We start from the raw sequence: 12622 nt of genomic DNA, 5'->3' as shown, positions 1-12622 counted from the left end.
AATAACATTATTTACATGCGAGAATCACTCTCTGCACTAGTACCCTTTTATTTATTTATTTTCTTTTTTAAAGCAAATATAAAAAAGAAGAAATTATAAACACCCCAAAAACCTCCTATGGTAAAAACAGCTTTAGGAATAAACACCCTCTCCCAAGCCGTTCTTAACATGGTGTGGTTACTACGCTGGGGCAGTTCATAAAAAAAGAAATACCAAAAGAAGTTTTATTCAGTTTTTATTTATATTTTTATAAAATTATAACCTTTATAATAAAAACATGTTTTGAACAGTTTTTGTTTTTTTGTTTTTTTAAATCAAACATCAAAAGGTTTTGATAATTTTTTTTTTTTTTTTTTTTTTACATCACGAAAGTCTAACATGTTAGGTGAAGGTACAGAAAAGTTACAAAACACTTTCCCCCTCCCCATAGTAAGAACGGCTTTCTAAATGACAACGTTATTTTCCTCATGGTACAACAATACGTGCATATTTTTTTTGAACAAAACAACAAAACGTAGTTAGTTTTCGACTTACCATGGATATTTCGATTTGGTAAAAGTTGCCAAATATTAAACCTCTGGCCAGTCCTGCCTCGGCTGCATTGGTGCCACTGTCGCCCATTTTTTTTTTGGGGGGGGGGGGTGATTCTTTATTATTATTTTTTTTTTAATTCCAGTTTCTAATTATTTATTGTACAAAGAAGGCATCGTAGTATAAATTCCGACGTGTCCGAACGTTAGCAGTCATCGCTGGGTCATTTTTTCTTTTTAAGAAAAAAAAAAACAAAACAAAGCAACAACCCCCCCTGAAAAACCAGTGGGGTCTATTTAAGATCTAAAAAGAAAATAATAAACAAACACAAACTACATCTAAGAAGACATTACTAAATAACGAAAGGCGACTGACGGCGACACCTAGCGGATGCCTGATGAAACGTGTGATGATTCAAGGGGGTGTAACTCTATCGGCTTTACGCTCGATATGCCAGTCATTCTTCGTAGACAATTTATGTGTGTGCGTGTGTGTTTCACGGCATATCAACCCTTGTTGATTGTTTTTTAAGATGAGCACGCAATATAGTTAACAACCGAGAAATCGATGTATATATATATATATATATATATATATATATATATGTGTATATATATGGTGATGATTGCAACGTCTTGTCAGACGAGTGCCACTCCCTCAGACACTTAAAGTCCATGAGCCCAAAAATTACTTTACTTTTTTTTTTTAGTCCTACCGGTGAATTCTCACACTCAGGCATGACACTGAAGAGGGTTATTGAAATTAATTATTACATACTTCCAGCATTTCAAGTTTCCATGCGTAACAACTTTTCCATCGCCACAGGACCATTTTTATAGACAAATGCCTGAGGGAGTATCTATATACAGATGATGTTACAGAGTCTTTTCTTTGTACGACACAGCTAAGTCTCTCTCTCAGTTCAAAATGTTGAGACCCAGCAACAAGCAAGAACAAGATAGCCAGTAACAAGTTAAACTGCAGACCATCTTAATGAGGGTACTGGTCTCCTGCTTTATGGTTTTTTAAATCAGAGATTTGCTTCTCCTAGAAAGGTTGCCTTCACCACGGCTTACAGGAGCCCTCTTCACCCCAACACACACATACATACACACAAACACACACGGTACTAGTTGGCCGTTGACCCCAAAAAAGGGTTCATTCTCCCTTTGGAAGGTCTTGTTTTTAATCCTTCAGGGAGACTAGCCACCCTCCTCACCAAACGTCTGGTGAATGAACTTTCTCTAGGGCTACACAAAAAAGAATTGGAGCTAAGGCTACAAAAAAAGGAATTGGATCCAGGGCTACACAAAAAAGAATTGAATCCAGGCTTACAAAAAAGAATTGGATCCTGGCCTACAATAAAATGGATGCAGGGCTACACAAAAAAGAACTGGATCCAGGACTACAAAAAAATAAATTGGATCCAGGGTTAAAAAAGAATTCGATCCAATGCTACATAAAAGAATTGGATCCAGGGCTACAAAAAAGGGATTGGATCCAGGGCTAAAAAAATGGATCCATGACTACAAAAAGAAAAGAATTGGATCATCCAGAGCTACAAAAAAAGTTGGATCTAGGGCTACAAAAATAAAAAAATAAAACAATTGGATCCAGTGCTACAAAGAAAAAGAATTGGATCATCCATGGCTACAAAAAAATAGCATTGTGCTATCGAAAGAAGGGAATATCATCGATAGATGATGAAATCGTTCGCAAACTGAAAGAGGTTGAGAGTCGTGACGTCATATAATTTCCGCCAACAAATAAATCGTTTACAAGAGAGTTTGTACCTCGACGTTTAATGGCACAAATAAAACTGTTGACAAGACAAACAAGATGAAACCAAATTGCAGAAAATTCGGTACAAATGTTATTGGATTTTTTTTTTTTTTTTTTTTTTATTGTTGCTTGTTTGTATTAAGGAAGGAGGTGGTGAAATTAGGAGTTGATTCAAAACTGGTGACAGATAGGAACAGAGCAGAGCAAAAAACCTAACATTCAGGTGCAAAGGTGCGAAAGAAACTTTTAAAAAGAAAGAAATAAATGAAAGAAAGAAAGAAAGAAATAAAAGAGAATAACAGAAAAAAGCAAGAAAGAAGAGACAATAAAATAAATAAATTAATAAAAAGAAAGAAGGAAAGAAAGAAGGAAAGAAAAAAAGAATAACAGAAAAAAGCAAGAAAGAAGAGACAATAAAATAAATAAATTAATAAAAAGAAAAAAAGAAAGAAGGAAAGAAAGAAGGAAAGAAAAAAAAGAATAACAGAAAAAAGCAAGAAAGAAGAGACAATAAAATAAATAAATTAATAAAAAGAATAAAAGAAAGAAAAAAGGAAAAAAGAAAGAAAGGAAGGAAGAAGAGAGAATAACAGAAAAAAGCAAGAAAGAAAAGACAATAAAATAAATAAATTAATTAATAAAAAGAATAAAAGAAAGAAGGAAAGAAAAAAGAAAGAAAGAAAGGAAGAAAAGAGAATAACAGAAAAAAGCAAGAAAGAAAAGACAATAAAATAAATAAATTAATTAATAAAAAGAATAAAAGAAAGAAGGAAAGAAAAAAGAAAGAAAGAAAGAAAGGAAGAAAAGAGAATAACAGAAAAAAAGCAAGAAAGCAAAGACAATAAAATAAATTAATAAAAAGAATAAAAGAAGGAAAGAATGAATGAATGAATAGATTCCATGGACAAAGCTTTTTTTCCAGAACTGCTTGCCTTTGAAACACTTCCGGTATGCTTCCCGGTTGAATACAACATGGTAGCCTTCAAATCTAATGTAAACAAATTCCTGTTAAGGCGTCCCCATAAATAATCAAATTCTACCCATTTACACCATAAGTGATTGCTACACCACCAGCTTAGATTCATTAACTCTTATCCTCGAGTGGCTTTTGGGCTTTCATAAGTGGTGACTCCCAAGTAGAAAACAAAGAACGAAGAGAAAATATAAGAAAAAAGAAAGAAAGAAGGAAAAGAGAATTAAAGAAAGAAAGAAAGGAAGGAAGAAATAAAGAAAAAAAAAGAAGAGAGAATAAAAGAAAAAAAGAAGAGGGAATAAATAGCGATATTTTTGCCCGTGCAATCCTAGGTGGGTTTGCTGGTATATTCTTACGTGTGACGATATTGTCAGATTAAAAAGATTTAAAAAAAAACAAAACCAAAACAAAACCTACAAATTAATCAAATATAGCGAGAAACATGCAAATATAATAATTTCCCAGGAATTGAGATATCCGTGTAGCAGGTGTGACCTGTGACCCTGCTCGAATTGTTTACAGCTAAGGTCACTGAGGTCAGTAGACAGTGCTATCGACAAAACTGGCAGAAGATATTTTCCGGAATCTGGGAACACAATCATCTCTCTGATCTGAGACACTGACGGGGCGAAAAAAAAAGAGAGAAGGAGAAAGATTATTAATTTAAAAATTCCATATGCAAAGGGGAGAAGTGACAACCTGTTAGAGTCACTGCTTATTAAGGCCCGAAGATCACTCAAGGATAAGGGTTAATAAATGTAAGATGGTGGTGTAGTAATCGTTAATGGTGTAGATTGGGTAGAATTTGGATTATTTAAGGGGATGGCTCAACAAGAACTTGTTTATATTGGACTTGAAGGCTAATATATTTTAGTCAGTTGGTAAGCAGGCCACTAGAATGGAGCTCCACGGACATGCAGTTCTAGGAAAGAAGCTTTGTTCATGGAATCTGCGTTTAGGTTTAGGTGCAGATAGAGTGTGTTTGTAGCTAGTCGAGTGTTTCTGTCAAAGTTTGGCAAGGGAGACCATAGATTGGAGCTCAGTCGAGCACTTGCCATGAAAATAATGATAGATTAGATGCAAGCTCAAAGAGGTTGCAGGGAGGAGAAAAGGCGATCACCCACTAGTTTTCGAAGCCGGTTTTGAACTTTGTGAAGGTTGGCTAGGGAGCACTGAGCATTTGCTGCCCAGATGTGGAAACAGTACTCCATTTTAGGATGTACTTGGCTCTTATACAGATAGAGGATTGCATTCCAAGTTAGCGATTTGCTTCTGCTCGGCAAATGAAACCACGTCATTCTGAAATGACCATCCGGACTTGGGATCGTTCTGAGATGACCACCTGGACTTGGGATCGGTATAAGATGACCATCCGGACTTAGGATCATCCTAAATTGACCACCCGGACTGGGGATCGTTCTGAAATGAACACCCGGACTTGGGATCGTTCTAAGATGACCAACCGTACTTGGGATCGGTATAAGATGACCACCCGGACTTAGGATCATCCTGAAATCACCACCCGGACTTGGGATCGTTCTGAAATGATTACCCAGATTTAGGATCGTTCTTAAATGACCACCCAAACTTGGGTCGTTCTGAGATGAGCCCCCGGACTGGGGATCGTTCTGAAATGACCACCTGGACTTGAGATGGTTCTGAAATGACCACCCAGACTTGGGATCGTTTTGAAATGACTACCTGGACTTGGGATTGTTGTCGGCAACTAAACTTGAGAACATAAGAACTAGTGTTGGGACGATTTATCAGAATTGGAATCAGAAATCGGAAAAATCAGAGCTTTTTGGGGTATCGGAATCGGAATCAGGAAAATTTTAACCTATCTTCTGATGCCAAAACCGATTCCTTTAATCTATTTTATTTGATTTTGTTTTTATAAAACATCTTCCATTGCTTGTAGTAACAATAAAATAATAAATATTTATTGATTTAAACTTCCAGTAAAACTAAAATCTCTTGATCACTTCCCTCGCAAATGTTTTTTTTACATTTGAGAAAATATATGCACATTTAAGATGTGTTTTTACGGTAATCGGAACAAAATAACAATTTTATAATAAAATATTTATAGATTTATAAAGAATCGGAATCGAGAAAAATATTGGAATCGTCCAGTCACTATTAAGAGCCAAAAAGACAATTGAAACAACTTTAAATATTGGAATCGTCCAATCGAGCCAAAAAGACAATTGAAACCGCTTTAAATATTGGAATCGTCCAATCACTATTAAGAGCCAAAAAGACAATTGAAACCACTTTAAATAGAAAACACAATTACATATTCTTTTTCGCCAACTCAATATTGTAACCTTTATTGAAATAATTATTTTTATCTCTATATAAATAAAATGAACTCATTTTTTCCCCATCTGATTTTGACATTAATAGGATTAAAAATCAAGATATTTCATGCAAATATAATATGCACAAACGGCAGAACAATATCTGAGGTGTGTTATAGGCTTATTATTTCTCAAATTCCTCGATAATCTTAGATTTCTATACTTTTTCTGCTGAGAAGTCACGGCCAAAATCGGTTAAGATCAATGGAAGTGGTAAAATATTTTCTCTCTAATAAATTCCTCCTCCCCCTGCCACCACTTAACACCGTTTGGGGATCGTTCACAAGGAACAGTTGAGAACAGAACACCGGTTTGGCTTCGTAGTTCTTTCATGTGAAGTTATTTAAAATCACTAAACTAAGCTGCAGTGCTCTGTGGCGTAGTGGTTAGCGTGCTGGACAATTCACATTATATTTTCACGTTCGCGCCGACCTACCGTAGTCGTTTTTTTTGTTCTTTTTTTTTCCTAAACAACTGGAATAGACTTTTCTTGGTGGCCGAACTGTTAACGTTGCAGATGTATTTTTTTTTTTTTTTTCACACTTTATTTTCCTACTTTTACTCATGACTCCGGGTTTGATCCTTCCTACTTACCTACCATAACATTTTTTAAAACTCCCCCCACCCCGTCCCGGAAACAAACACTCGGGCAACGCCGGGTACCCCCGCTAGTATTCTATATATAATAATAGGATAGCACGTGTGTTATTTATTTTGTGTGTCATGCTTACATCCGAGTGACTGTCGTTTAATTATTATGGACTTCAATTTCTTGTAATAAATAATTTTACCAAGAATTCTTCATAAATTTTGGTTTCGGTTTGGATCATAGCTGAAGGAACTCAAGTTATATATATATATATATATATATATATATATATATACTCAATATTGTAACATTTATTCAAATAATTATTTTTATATTCTATATATAATACTAGGATAGCACGTGTGTTATTTATTTTTTGTATGTCGCACTTACATCTGATTGACTGTCATTTAATTGTTATGGACTTCCATTTTTTGTAATAATTTTACCAAGAATTCTTCATAAATTTTGGTTTCGGTTAGGATTATAGCTTTAGGAACTCCAGTTATATATATATATTATATATATACTAGCAAAACTCATTCATGTTCTGCAGGGCAGAGAACAAAAACAATAAAATCCACTGAAAAGTCTGTAATCTATGATAATCGTTGGGAAAAAGTTAAAGGTGATATAAAAATAAAAAAAGCAGGGGGGGAGGCACTTTCACACAGGTCCGTCGTTGTCCATTGTAAAACATACCCAAAAACTTTTTACGTTCTTTTTCAAATTTATTGATACAATTCAGATCTTTCTATGTCCGTGTGCAAAAGGGGGAGGGGTGATTAAAAGACCGCATGGATAAAAAAAATTATATATATACTAGCAAAAGTACCCGTCGTTGACGGAGTTCAAAAACAGCCTACAGAAAATGAACTCCGATTTATTAAAGTATGATAGGTTATGAAAAGGAAGGGCTGTAAATTTGGGTTGAATTCGGGGGTATCAAAACCAAAGCAAAATATGATGAAAGTAAAAATAAAATAGATAAACCCCATAATTTATTATACCATACCTGTTCACACTGAAACACTTATAACAATATTCTGTGGATCTATATTAAAAAAACCTTGTTAAACTTTGTGACATATTTCCATTCTATGGAGGTCATGTGCGAACGAACACCCCATAATTTTATTATACCATATTTCTTCAAACATAACTATCAAAGTATACTTACGCAGATAGATATGAAAGGTCTTTATTAAAGTTTGTGCCTATTTCCATTCTATGGAGGCCAGGCGCGAACGCAGACCCCACAATTTTATTATACCATCCCTATTTAAGTTAAAACATACTTATCAAAGTATTCTTATGTGCATCTATATCAAAAACACTTGTAAACGTTTTTTTTTTAATTTTTAAATTTTTTATTTCCATACTTTGTGGACCAGGCGCGAACGCAGACCTCACAATTTTAATGAACCACTGTTCTGCCACATCAAACATATCCATTCCTGTATTTCGATACATCTTCTATCATTATATGTAATCAGTTTTTTAAAATAGTCAACCATATAGGAGCCTATTCGTGACCACACACACACACACACACACACACACACACACATTCAGCTTTATATTATAGATATACATACATTTGTTTCATAAATTTTGGTTTTGGTTTCGATTCAAACTGATGCACCCAAGTCATATAGATATATATTTCTTTTTTTTTGAAATCGCAACTTTATAATATATAAAAATCGATAGAACATTAACTCTATGATAATATATACGAAATCTGCAAGAATTAAAATATCATATTTAAGCGTACTTTATGACCTGGTTACCCCGGCCGTCCCTGCTAGCTTAGATAAATGCTTTTGCAGTTTTAACAAAAGAGCTACAATAATATCAGGGCATCTCCGTGTACGCCAACATCTACAGAATGCCAACACCAATAGATTACATATGAATGAGTCTCCCTGTGGAATTTCCACAGGTTTTGTTAGCTTATATAAATAAAACATTAGATGTATGCATGCATGCGTGTCTGAGTGAAAATATTTAACTAATAAACTCTTAAACTACTGGTCATTAACAGGAAATAGTATTCATACACTAAACATGATTTATACTGAGCAAAATCTTTGTTTTTTTTGGGGGGGGGGTGTTGTTTTTTTTTACACAGGCATCACCACATTATCAAGGCCAAGAGGCCACTCAAGGATAAGGGTGAAAACGTGTACAGTAGAAATTGGAAAATATAGAAATCATTAGTAATGAAAATTCGGTAAATTTGTTAACTTATATGGAACGGCTCATCAAGAACTTGTTTACGTTAGACTTGAAGACAACCATATTGTAGTCAGCTGGAAAGCAGGACAACGGAAGACAATTCCACAGGCGTGCAGTTCTAAGAAAGAAGCTTTGTTCATGCAATCTACGTTTAGGTTTAGGCACAGATGAAGAGTGGGGGTAATTATTGATAGTGTTTTCAGCTAGACGGGTGTTTCTTGTGAAAGTTTGGCGAGGGGGGACCATAGACTGAAGCTCAGTCGAACACTTTCCATGAAAATAACGATACATCAGAGACAAACTCGCAACATCTCTTCTGTGAGAAAGAGGTTGCAGAGAAGAGAAAAGGACATCTCCTACGAGGCTACGAAGTCTATTTTGAACTCTATCAAAGCAGGACAAGTTCTTTCTAGCTGCTCGTGCCCAGATGTGGCAACAGTATTCCATCCTTGGACGTACCTGGCTCTTATATAGATAGAGAATTGCATCAGCAGTGAGATATCTACCGGATCGATAGAAAGATCCCACCATTTTTCCAGCAGCCCTGGCAACAGATTTGATGTACGTGTTCCATTTAAGATCAGGAGTAATTGTCAATTGTTTGGATGAAATATGTTGGCAAGTTGAAATGCAAAAATGTTCATTTCAATTTGCCGACATTTTCTGTTACTTTTGTGCATACACAAATTCATTCGTAGCTTGAACTGGTTTAATTTTAAATCTTTCTTATCTATCTAGTGGTAGCTCAAACAGTTGGGAACATGGCTGAACACTAAATGTTTTGGCTTTGATTCTAGCTGATGGCATCCAAGTCATTTGTTTTGTTTTTTTTTACTTTTGAAATCAGTACTATATATTAGGTACAATATCATATTCAATAGAGAATTGGTTCTATAATAACAAATGCGCAATTTGCATTAATTAAAATATAATTAAAGCCGAGCAAGCCCCCCCCACACACATGACCACCACCATGCTAATAGAAAAATAAAACAACTGTCGAATTGTTATTTATTTTTCTTGCTTAAAAATGACCTCTACCTCTCAGTGGTACAACTCTGGTGACTAACGCCTGACGATTGCACCCCTGATTTAAACAAAATGAGACGAGTGGTAATCAGATGGAAAGGTGTAACCCTAACCCATCGCAGTAAGAAAAAAAAAGAAGTCTATGAAAAGGGGAGAGCATATTTGAGAAGACAATCACGTTAGAGATGTGGATGATGTTTGAGAGCAAGTTCTTTCCCATTGTCTGCTTTGCGACTGAGGCTACTACGTGTTGGTTCCCAGACAACGTTACAACGGCATTCTTTAACATTTGCAGTCTTCAACAGAGCAGCAATCTTTTGATGAGCAGACACCAAATGACAAACCCAGGAATGGACCAAGTCGGAGACGTCACCACGAAGAGGAGAAAAAGAGTTACAGATAAAAAGAACGGAAGTGGAGAGAATAAATACATTCAGAAAATTGCCAAGGCTGCTGCAAAAAAGTGGGCTCTCTCTACCGTGCTAGAAAATTACTCACATCTGAGAGTAACCTATAGCTCTACAAAGCCACCATTCGCTCATGTATGGAGCATTGTTGCCATATCTGGGATGGCGTATCCATCGCTAGTCTCTCCCCCTAAGACAAGGTCACAAAAACAGTCTCAAATCGAATAGGTCCGGCACTATCGGCTAAGTTCCAATCTCTGTCCTATCGCCACAATGTTGCATCACTGTGCCTGCTTTACAAGTACTTTAATGGAATGTGCTCCCAACCAACCTAATAAGCAGCAAAATCCCACCTCTTCACCGTTGATGCTGGAAAGCCTTCTATGCTAACAGTTTCTACACTCGAACTGACACACTTTGGAATTCCCTTCCTGATCCCTGCTTCCCTCACTGTACTGACATGTAGAAGTTTTAAAAATGTAATGCAAACAGACATCTCGCTGCTCAACTTCCCACAATCCCCTGTTAGACATGACCTGCAAAGCTAGTTGCCGGTATCAATTTTAAATGCGATATTCGTTTTCAGCACACCCGAAAACTCTGAAGAAATAAGTTCTTTAAGGTAGGATTTGCGTTGGTCTACCAGGCCATAATTACCTAGTTAGTTTATAACTTTGTGAGTTCAGTTTTCTTGGTCCCATGTTGTGTTCCTCTTTCTTTATTTTTTTTTTTTTTTTTTTTTTTTTTGCTTCTGTTACAGTTTCTATGTGGCCGGGGGGACTCTTAACTCTTTTGTGCCATAGTAACATTTAGTTATTGTATATTTTTTAATACTTTTGTTCGTTTGCTGGCTTCTTTGCAAATATATCAATTCAAATAAGACAAACCAAATAATAATCTGATTAAAATACCACTTTTTTAAAAGTACACGCGAATTTATTCAAAATTGTGAAATTATTCAAAATTCACGAAATAAAGTACTAGGTGTATCAGATTTTTTGTAGGAATTTTTGACACCCCTAACACAAAACTGCGAATAAAATATAAAAAACTCGTAATTTTTCTTTTAAAAATGGGTTGTTTATTTTCTTTATGGATTATACTTCCAAAATAAACTATTAAAGCTGTTTTAAAAGTAATAGAAATATTTTTTTTTTAAACAATAATGAATTTTACAAACTCAATATTTTTCAATTTTTAAACTTTAAAAATCTATCAAAATTTTTCTATTGGTTCTATTTTTACGATATTTTATGCTCTTTCCAATAAACCGAATATAATGTTTTAGAGAAACGTTTTTTTTTTAATCACTTTATTTTTTTTTATTTTTTTTTTTAATGAAACCTTGGTCCTTGCTCCTTTAATTGAAAAAAAAATTAGGGTTTGAATTACATTTTTCGAGTAGTTATAAGCTTGGAAAGACAGGGGGTCGAATAATTCACGCCTCCCATTTTGAAATGTCTATTAAAAAGTAAATAATTAATTTATTCACCAAAGTGTTATATATCACAAATTGAAGAGAAAAGGTCAATAAATAATATATTCAAATTTAAAACAAAAAAGTAGTGTTTTTTAGAAATTTACCTGTAAAGTTCGAAGTTTAAAACCTTTTTTTAAAAAAAAAACCACGTTGTTTTTTTGTTTTTTTTTAATGAAACCTTGGCCCTTGCTCCTTTAATCGAAAAAAAATATTAGGGCTTGAATTACATTTTTCGAGGAGTTATAAGCTTGGAAAGATGGGGTGGAATTATTCACTATTTTTCACGAAATTTCTGACACACCTAATAAAGCACACGTGCAATTTTTTTTTTTTTTTTTTTTTTTTTTGAAATTACACAACACGTTAAATTAAATCAGTGTATTCAAACGGTCCTTCAAGTTTTACGATATCTTTTTGTTTATTAAATTGTTAGGTGAAAGTACAGAATAGTTACAATACACCCGCCAGCCCGGATAACCTAAGTGCATAAGTAAAGTGATTTTTAATATCGTATTCAGCTAAATCCATAACTTTAAGAGAATGGTTTATTTTATTGACGCTACGCCGTAATCACGTGATAAAAATTTTAGCAGACGAAAAATTGGGAGACAAAAGAGAAAAGCGTTCCGTGGTCGGTTATGTATCGGTCTAAAATGAAACCAAAATTGTTGGCATGCCGAAATTAAAGAATGGATCGTTTAAAGGAATTGTGGGCGACAGTGATTAGAGGCGGCGAATGTTTGTATTTTAGTTTCAAGAACCGCCGACAGATGTCGCTTGTTACGGGCCGATAACTCTTCCTTTTCTAAAAGTTAGAGCAAACTAAAATTATATTTTTTAGATATTTTTATACAATCTTTCTGTACAAAAAAAAAAAGATATTCTTAAACCTCTATAAATGTTTCATGTTTTTTAAATTATATTTTGCTACATTTTTATACAACCTTACTGTAAAAAACAACAACAAATAATTCTAAAAACAATCTATAAATGTTTCATGTTTTTATCCAATTTATTTTTTTATTTTCAATTATGAATCCCTCATTGAAAAGAAATTATATTAATACATTAAAATTATATTTTGATACATTTTTATTCAATAAATGTTTCGATTTTCATATATTTTTGTGTTGTCATAAACACTTGTTTATATTTGAGGACCATATAATGGCCGCTAGATGACAGTTCTCTTTCTAAGAACAGGGGTCGATAACTCGTCTCTGTTGC

General features: G+C 34.3%; 1 protein-coding gene across 1 annotated transcript in view; it reads right to left on the bottom strand.

Annotated features, from left to right (window-relative positions):
- The window catches only part of LOC145268685 (patatin-like phospholipase domain-containing protein 6), a gene marked incomplete in the record, with an annotated part of 200392 nt that extends 199503 nt beyond the window's left edge, over positions 1–889 (bottom strand). The window contains 1 exon segment of the mRNA XM_080124191.1: positions 535–889. Coding sequence (XP_079980317.1) covers positions 535–621 — 87 coding nt within the window.
- Between the last annotated feature and the right edge of the window lie 11733 nt (positions 890–12622).

Source organism: Euprymna scolopes, chromosome 44 (assembly GCF_053919585.1).
Source record: "Euprymna scolopes isolate OS-2025 chromosome 44, ASM5391958v1, whole genome shotgun sequence".
In the NCBI taxonomy this organism is placed as follows: domain Eukaryota; kingdom Metazoa; phylum Mollusca; class Cephalopoda; order Sepiida; family Sepiolidae; genus Euprymna; species Euprymna scolopes.
This window is presented reverse-complemented; position numbering and strand designations above follow the sequence as displayed.